This window comes from Cynara cardunculus (assembly GCF_001531365.2).
Source record: "Cynara cardunculus var. scolymus isolate 2C chromosome LG 10, CcrdV1, whole genome shotgun sequence".
In the NCBI taxonomy this organism is placed as follows: Eukaryota; Viridiplantae; Streptophyta; class Magnoliopsida; order Asterales; family Asteraceae; genus Cynara; species Cynara cardunculus.
In genome coordinates this window covers 17,608,124-17,617,917 of record NC_037537.1, presented here as the reverse complement: position 1 = coordinate 17,617,917, position 9,794 = coordinate 17,608,124, and the positions used below count along the sequence as shown (strand labels likewise).

General features: G+C 36.9%; 1 protein-coding gene across 1 annotated transcript; it reads left to right on the top strand.

Moving 5' to 3' along the window:
* The first annotated feature begins 7,257 nt into the window (after window positions 1-7,257).
* Window positions 7,258-9,483, top strand: LOC112520053 (putative disease resistance RPP13-like protein 1). Its single transcript, XM_025128357.1, has one exon. It carries the CDS (start codon window positions 7,258-7,260, stop codon window positions 9,481-9,483), a length of 2,226 nt encoding a protein of 741 aa, XP_024984125.1.
* The last annotated feature ends 311 nt before the right edge of the window (window positions 9,484-9,794 follow it).

Sequence of the window (9,794 nt, the reverse complement as noted above, 5' to 3'; positions counted from 1 at the left end):
CTTATACTTCAGAGTTAAGACTTACAGTTCAGAGTTCGAAACTCTTATACTTCAGAGTTAAGACTCACAACTTATAGTTCATAGTTGTAAAGTCTGAAGACTTGAACTTCAGAACTAAGACTCATAGTTCAGAGTTAGACAGTCTGAAAACTTATACTTCAGAGTTATTGGCGTTTGTTTTTTAAGAGGTTTTGAAGTCTGAAGTCTGATTTCACTTCTGAATTTTAAGAGGTGGAACTGAAGTCTGAAATCTGAATCAGTCAGACTGTTTGTTTTTACATCTGAAGTCTGAAATCTGAATCATTCAAGTTTTGGATCTGATAGATTTGGATCGATCTGGGTCATGATTTTACGAGAATATGTGGATCAATCTAGGTCGTGATTGATTTGGAGATCGAATGTCTTGCGAGATAGATTTGGAGGACTAAATCTGGAGGTGAGGATGGAGGGGAGAGTCTGGAGGGAGCGATTAAGAGGATTTAAGTGATTATGTTATCACTTTTTTTTCAGAGCAAATTAAGAGCTTTTCAGCTCTTATTTATATAAAAAAACAAACGATCTGAAAATAAAAACGTCTGACCGGTTCAGACTTAAGAGACATTAAGTGGTTTTTTTCAAAAAACAAACAAGCCCTTAGTCTTATAGTACAGTTCAGAGATAGGAAAATCTTTAAGACTTAGACATAGTGAGATCTTCTAGTGTAGAGATGTGAAGATAGGTCTTGCGAACATTCCAGTTCAGATGTTTCCATTCTTAGTCCAAATACAATACAAGATATTGCTTACATATTATTTTGGTCCTAACATGATTGATGGGTTATCAGTCATAAGCATGGTGAATTGTTGTAATTCAAATACGTTATTACAATGCTTAATGTTATGTTGCCTTAGTATTTCATGAACTCACTTAGCTTTGTTAAACTAACCCATATTGTGTATCTCAGGAGGCACTCATGCGGGGACCAGCAAAGGGAAATAGTCGGCGTAGTTCGTTAGCTAGTTCACTAGGCTGCTTTTGTTATTATTTGCTATATTAAATAGTCCGGTATCGGACAGACTAGTAGAACGACTCTTGTTATTTAGTTTAGAATTCCGCTTTTAAACTTAAGTTTGATGGATCTAACGTTTGGCATTAGACTTTCATTGTATTTGATGATGAAATTTTTAGTTTATTCCGTTTTTGGCATTATTGTTGCCTATTTTCTACAACACCTTCCAGGGTCTTGGGAGGGTGTTACACACCACGAGAGAAGCAACGAGCAGTCGGAGATTATTGAAGAAGACCAAATCGAGAATCAGATTCAGGTTGCAGAGGAAATTTTAATTTTTGAACATGCTGGGTAAACAAACAAATGGTTTTTATTTGGCTATTTTAGATTTTGTTTAGCACTTGAAGTTGCATTTGAATATTTGTTTCAACATGGTTTTCAATGGAGATTGCTAGGAAATGCCAACTGATGCTCTGAATCATATTAATTATTTGCATCATACATGTTTAGTCTATTTGAACAGATGCCTTGAATTAGTGAATTCAATGGATTTGATGAACAAGTAGAAAAATATGAAACAGTGTTGATTGTCTGCTGCTGTAAGTGCAGAGCATTGGCTTAAATCTAAACACAATAACAACCTTGTTTCTATTGTCATAAATAGCAGCCTCTTTGTGTTCAACAGATCCTAGAGTAGTGTGTAAGGCAGTTGAAGCAGAAGATTAAAACTTACAACAACACATTGTTGCAGAAGATTCCATATTTTGATCTTCTCTTGAGTAATTATTGGATATACGATCTATCATTATAAACAAACCGATAATACAAAGTACATTGCCTAAATGGAAATCGGGTAATTAACTAGAGTGCGTAAATGGGAAAAATCTATCCAAAACTTGAACGGATGATCGAAATGGTGATGTACAGATTGGAACACCTTTGAATAAGTTAATATGAGGTGTTGGAAGTGGGGGAAGTCGAAAAAGTCGCGTAGATTGCATTTTATGCAAGTTTTACAATTTACGTTGCTATTTCGGTAAACTACACACACAACACTCAAGCAGGAGAAGTTTGATGGAATGTTAAGCTTTGGAACTAAATTTTGGACCTATTAGGAGTCGGTGGAGGTGTCGGAAAATTTTTACAGGATTCCGAGCATAAAATAAAAAACGACAAAATTGCAAAGGAAAACGTAACACCTACAAATATGTAAAATTGCTTTCATTGGGAGGTATTTATTGGAATATTGTTTTTGGAAGTTATAGATTATCTTGTTACGAATGCGGCGAAAACCTCATTGAAAACGAAGGTCCGAGCGAAAAGTTATGAATTTTTTAGTGTTAAGTGGTCAAAATGCGTGATGGGTCAACCCGACCCAAAATGAGTTTAATTCGGGAAAAATCCGATTTTGGCCCCCTTTTTCACCCCATTTCACTTCTACAAACTTCTGGGGTTTTTGAGGTGCGATTTCACACATATAGGGAGTGATCTAACATCATTCTTGGTGAATCAAACAAGAAATTGAAGGTATAAAGCTCTTAACTTTGTCTATTTCATGTATTGGATCATTTGATGGAGATTAGGGTTAGGGTTTGATGTGAAATTGATGATATCTTAGTATTTAGAGTAGATTAGGATATATATTTTGTTATTTAGTAAAATGATGGATAAAATTACAAGAATTAGTGGAAATTATTGTATGAAAGTATGAATGTTTGACTTTTCAAAGTCAAAGTAGTCAAAATGATGATTTTGATAGAAAGAACATAGATTTCTGAAGTTTTTATGAAGATTATGCTATTTTATGAAAAACATTTGGATTTGGTACAATATGTTATAGAATTGAGCATGAAATGGTATATATGGCTATTTTGAAAATCGTATAAAGGTGAGTCCAGTGGTATTTAAAAGGTGCAAATGTTTAGTTTATTTTATATAAAGACGTCATTAATCTAATTACAGCTTTAAGATGGGTAAAAAGTGTACTTTGTACAGTGCTGTTAAACTGAATTTTGACAGCATGTAGCTGCTGTGTTGCAAAATTCGTATAAAATCAAAAAGAAATCGTGTAGATATGAGGTCAGTTCCATTTGAAAGATAATTGAGTCTAATTTAATTCATATTCAGAAGTCATTGAGTAATTTTGAGGTTTAGTGTGGTAAAACAGGGCTAGAACACAGTCCTGTAATAGGAAAATTAAAGTACAAAAGTTAACTAGTCATGGGGTTAAATTGAGTTATATGCATCCAATGCTCATGAAACTTAATGTACATACTGGACGGGATATTTGGAGCTTGTTTAGGGCTTCTAGAAGGTATCTTAGATAGGATCCTGTACAACGACTTTAGATAGGACCTTTTTATTTTTGGTCTTATAAATTGAGCCCTATAGAGTAATCTAATAGGACGCTATGAAAGTGATGGTGTCCTAAAAACTCAATTTTATTGTAGTGGTTGTCAGTGACAGTTGAAGCTGTTCAACGACAGCCTTATACAAACCTTCAGTGATGGCTAACGAAAGCTGAAAAACACAAGACTTAGTGAAACTTCTCGTCTTTTGCAACCTTGACATGCGATCCAAGGTGATAGGGGCAACATTTGTAGGTGTGCACTCCGGACCTCCAAACTTACCTATGTTTGCTTTATTGCGTTAATCAATCTCAAGTAAATCACAATTACACAGAAATATTTGATAACACTTAAATCACCAACATACCCATCACATACCGTTTTCAATGAAATTTCACCAACATACCTGGTAAGTGCTAACTGTGGTAAGTGTCGTCGCCCTCATTTACCGGGTAAGACTCTCGGTCCTTGCCTTGCTCTTATCGGGTAAGATTTTTGGTCCTTGTCATACTCATTCGGTAAGGTAACACGGCTTGGTAAGCACTTACCCGGGTAAGCGTTTGGTAAATGGCTCCTAAGACATGTTTTCATTTGACTTGATTATTATTGATGAAACAGAAGTGTTGAAATGTTTGGTGTAAATAAGCTTAGTTTCACTCTTAATTATCATCATAGCTAAGGTCATTCTTAGGATTCTTATTTTATAAATTGATGAATGTTTGGGTATTTTGGATTTCGTCTAGTATTTGAAGTTGCATTCGGATGTTTGTTTGAACATGGTTTTCGTTAATGCTTACATCATGGTTAATGGAGATAGGTTGCAACAACCACAAAAGATCCTCAAGCTCTAGACTTGCTCTACTCCTAAGGCATCTATCCGAACTCCATGCCCAACCTTTTACCCCAGTTATTGGACCAATTTTATCCCGCAACTTCACCTCTTTTACCCTTTCTAAAGCCCACAAGCGAGAACATCTATCTTTTAATCTACCATCCTCCAGCCATCAATCCCACCAAAAATCGGTATCTGCCCCATCACCAAACTTCTGCAAAACGAGTCCGAGATAGATAAACCTAAATCCTATATGTCTCTTATTGTCTTTATCACTCCTCCCTAAGCGCCTCAAGCATGAACCTACTATCTCAACCACTAAAGCTACTATCTCTATCATAAACGCTCGAAATAGTTCTATGCCCCAACGCTTCTCCCTCCGTTTTAAATATCCAAAGCCATTTCCCTAGCAAAGCTAAATTAATCATTCAACTACTCCCCACCCATAACCCCTCAAATAAGTATCACTAATTACACTATCCTACCGGACCCGGGAAGGATAACGCGACTTCCTACCCTCATCCCAAAAGAATTTGCTTCTTAATCTTTCAAGGGTTTGCACGGCGCCTATCTGGATAAGATACAAGGAGATGAGATACTAGACTGCTCAGCATGAATTTAATTAGCGTGAGTCTCCCACCCACCGAAATAAGCTTTCTGTCCAGCTGTCTAGCCTTGATTTCATCTTTTGGATAACCGAATGCCAAGATGCTTCTCAAACCATCGAAGCTCTAATTGGAGGCCTTAATACGTCTAGGGAAGAAATCCTGAGTCGCAATTTATAATTGTGGCCGCCTCTTCTATAGATTTATTATCCACCCCAATCCCATACAACTTACTTTTCGACAGGTTTATTCTAAGACTTGATGTTGGTTGAAAGAAAAGGAGTAAAACTTTTAGGTTCTTTGGGTTTGCCCGACTCTGTTTCCCAAAGGAAAGAGCATCATCAATAAATTGAAGATGGGAAACTTCGACTTTGTCTCATCCCACCTTCACTCCTTCAAAGAGCCCCGTGGACTTTGCTTCCTCCATAACAATATTCATCCCTCGCATCCCAATAAGAAAAAGGGAAGGTGATAAAGCGATCACCTTGTCTAACTCCTCGTTCATGGTTGAACTCTATCGTAGGTGAACCGTTGACCAAAATAGAGACGGATGGCGATGAAAGTCATGAGTTTGACCCATTTTCACCATCAGTTCCCAAACCCCCCATTTGGAGCATCAGATCTTCCAAATACTTCCAATTGACACAATCGAAAGCTTTTTCAAAATCAACATTAAAGAGAAAAGCTTTAAGACCAGATGTTATGAAGAAAGTTACCGATGCTTTGGCCTCTAGAGTGCTACCGAATTCTTCTTTGGAATATTTTCAAACAACCTTTTCGTGTCTTCAGTTTGCCGGTTCCAAACTTATCCAGATAGCATAGCGTTCCAACAAACCATGTTCTTATTAGTCATAGCATCAAACAAGCTCTTGGCATCATCCAACTCCCACATTTGGCATAACAGTTTAACATTGTTCTCCAAGATACAACATTTTTGCTCGCCATTTCATCGAACATTTGGCGGGCAACAGAAATCATTCCATTTTAACATAGCCATATATCATACAGTTCCAAGTCATGATATTCTTGATTGGCATCTCATTAAACACATGGAATGCAGCTTTAATATCACATTTCTAAAACACCTTGTGATTTTTAGTTGTATTGGAACAAAAAGTTGGAAGGCGAATTCTTGTAAAGGGGAAATATGTTTTATCATTTACATATTTGACACCAATAATCATATGTGAATGTGTATCACAAAGACTTTAACTTGTTTCATTAATTTTAAACACCAATTTAGAAATTCGTGTTAAATGACCTTGAAAAGTTATATATAAATTTGGAAAAAGAAATTGATGATAAATTTGTATTTAAAATAAGTATTTAAAGTTGAAACAATTGAATTTAAAAATAAAATTTATAAACTGAACAGAGAGGGAGTGGCAGGCCACTTGTTTGCCGGTGTAGATAGTTACACGATATATTTGTCGTCTTCTTCCCTTTCTTGCCCCTTGATTGAAAAAATATTTATCGTTTTAGTGGTCGATTGGATTTCCCTCATCGGCAAATTAGGGCTTTCGTCGTATGGTTGGAGATGCTCTAAGTTAGCGGGGTTCGGTTATCTTAAGAATTTACAACATCAAATATTGTTGTTATTTCCATTAATCCTTCAAAATATTTTCAAACCGTTTTTATGGGAAAATTATGAGCATCGTCTTTATTGAATGTTGGATCCCTTTTCTTCATATAAATCTACATGTTTGAGCTTTTTTTTTCCCAACCCACGTAATCAAATGCATTTAATTATGTGATTTGATCTCATATTCCTTGATCAGTTGTAATTTTATGTTTTGTTTTAGAGTAAATTACAATCTTTTTCCTTATAGATTGTCAAAAACAACACTTTTTGTACTTTAATTTTGAAATTATAAGATGACCATTATGGTTTTCAAAAACGTCCATATTTGATCCCTTCCTTTAACGGTCGTTAAAAATTCCGTTAAATTAAAAGCATTTTCGTTCTTTTATCGAATTTTTCCCTTTTTTACCCAATCAAAAACCACATGGATCAATTTTTGATTGGGTAAAATACAATTTTTTTGATAAAATTGCAAAATGCTCCTCATTTAAGGAACTTTCTAATGATCATTAGAGGGAGGGGACAAATCCAGACTTTTTTTTTAAATCACAATAACTATCTTGTAATCTCAAAACTATATGGAAGAAAAGTGTTATTTTCGACAAATGATATGGACCATAAATTCTATCTCTAAACTATATTTAGTGAATAAAATTATCAAGAAGCTATTTATTTTCATGAAGTTGGGTGAGCAGATATGGATATTAGAATGAAAGAAACTTTAATCAAAGTTTAAGGAATGTAAAATGTGAAACCTCGATGAGATAGAAGTGGGAACATGACAAATATTAATTTATAATATATATTTCATCATGAACGATGAATCCACAGACCACAAAAGCTCAACTTTGAATTCAAACCCCAAAGAGATATTGAAAGAAACAATCCTTCCATACTTTGAAATGGCTGAAATCATTCTGGGTGCAGTCATTGATGTGTTGTTTCAGAAGTTAGCCTCAGGTGACTTGATGAAGCTGGCTCGATCTGAAGGCATCCATTCCCAGCTGGACAAGTGGAACAACACTTTGCTCCACATCCAAACTCTACTTGTTGATGCAGCCAACAAGCACATCACAGATGGAGCTGTTGATTTCTGGCTGCGTAATCTCCAGGATTTGGCCTACCAAATAGACGATATACTCGATGATTTGGCCACAGAAGCTATCCGCCGCAAATTAAATAAAGATTCGCATGCCAGCTCCAGCACCAACACAGGTAAGCTACGGAAGCTAATCCCAAGTTGTTGTACTAATTTCACCCCTCATACCATTATTTATAGTCATAAGATGAGCTCAAAGCTAGATGAGATTACGACCAAATTGCACACTCTTTTTGATCAGAAACATACTCTAGGCTTGGATGTGAATGTTAAAAGGCCAAAGAGAAGAAATAGGAGGTTGGAGGAAACTTCACTTGTTGATGAGTCCAAAGTTATGGGTAGGGAAGGGGATAAAGAGGCATTGCTTCACAGGTTGTTGGGGAACGAAGCATGTAATCAAAATGTTAGCATCGTGTCTGTAGTTGGTCTCGGTGGGATTGGCAAAACCACTCTTCCCAAACTTGTGTACAATGAAAAGAAGGTTAAGGATCACTTTGAGCTCCGGGCATGGGTTTGTGTTTCTGAAGAGTTTGATGTATTTAATATTAGCAAGGCTATTTTTCAAGCTGTAGCCGGGACGAATCAAGATTTTGCTAATCTAGATCTGCTTCATGTGGCTCTTAAAGAAAGACTTTCCAACAAAAGGTTCTTAGTTGTTCTAGACGACGTCTGGAACGAAGACTATAGAGAGTGGGAACTCCTCCAAAGCCCTTTTGTTGTAGGGGCACCTGGAAGTAAAGTTATTGTGACGACCCGGAAGACCAAGGTTGCATCGGTCATGAACTCTTTTCAACCTTATGATCTCAAGGTTTTGTCAGAAGAAGAGGCTATGTCTTTATTTGCTCAATATGCAATAGATGAACAAAACTTTGACAAGCATCCAACACTTAAATTGCATGGTGAAGGCATTGTGAAGAAATGTGGCAGATTGCCCTTGGCTTTGATAACGCTTGGAAGGATGTTGAGGACAAAAACAGAGGAGGATGAATGGGAGGAGGTGTTGAATAGTGAGATATGGAGTTTGGACGATGGAAGAGAGATTCTTCCGGCTCTGAGATTAAGCTACCATGACCTCCCTTCACATTTGAAGCAATTGTTTGCATATTGCTCCTTATTTCCCAAGGACTACGTGTTTGACAAGAACCAACTCGTCTTATTGTGGTTGGCAGAGGGGTTCTTGAACCAATCAAATGGAAGGAAATCGAAGGAGAGCTTGGGTCGTGAGTATTTTGAAGAGCTAAAGTCAAGGACCTTCTTTCAGACGTCAACTACTGTGCAACCACGATACATAATGCATGACTTGATTAATGACTTAGCCACGAGTGTTGCTGGAGAGTTTTTCTTTAGGTTGGATGATAAAATGGACACTTATGACGTGAATGAATCTTTCGAAAAGTTCCGTCATGTTTCATTTATAGGTCGAGAATATGGAACATATAGGAAGTTCAAGGAATTACAAAGAGCTAGAGGCTTGCGAACGTTCTTACCTGTTTTTAGTTCCTGGTCACGTTTCAACTTATCAAACGAGGTTCTTGCCGAATTACTTCCCCAACTACAGTTCTTAAAGGTGCTAAGCCTACATGATCATTCGATCTCTGAGATACCACATTCCATTGGTAGTCTCAAGCATATTCGATACCTCAATCTTTCATATACTAACATTGAACGGTTACCAGAACAAGTCAGTGACCTCTATAATCTACAAAGCTTGTTGGTTTGTGGTTGTCAGAAGTTATCTAACTTGCCCATCAGTTTTGGTAAGTTGATAAACCTACGACATCTTGACATCAGCGATACTCCAATGTTGAACAAGATGCCCTTGGGTATCGGTGGGTTGACGGGTCTACAAACTCTACCTAAGGTCATTATTGAAGGAGGTAATGGGTTTAAAATATCCGAGCTTAAGGGTCTATCGAATCTTGAAGGTCGGCTTTTCGTTAAGGGGCTTGATAAAGTGATATGTCCAATCCAAGCAAATGATGCCAAGTTGCAAGAAAAGAAGGGTCTCGATGATTTTGTGATGGGATAGAGTGATGACTTTGATAATTCTCGGAATCATACAAGTGAATATGAAGTACTTGAAGAGCTAAGGCCTCATTATAAGTTGAGAAAGCTGGTGATTTGGTTCTATGGGGGAATGAAATTTCCTAGTTGGGTCGGGAATCCCTCGTTTGATCGGCTAACAGAACTTTCATTACGTGGTTGTAGAAGGTGTACATGTTTACCAGCACTTGGACTTCTACAGTCGCTTAAGGAGTTGTATGTGGAAAGCATGGATGGGGTAAAGACTTTGGGTTTGGAGTTGTTTGGATTTACTGATTCTTCCCACGGTATTGTATT

What these genes read in the sequence shown, in the direction of transcription:
- LOC112520053 (XM_025128357.1), top strand. Translation starts at nt 7,258, where the DNA reads ATGGCTGAAATCATTCTGGGTGCAGTCATTGATGTGTTGTTTCAGAAG.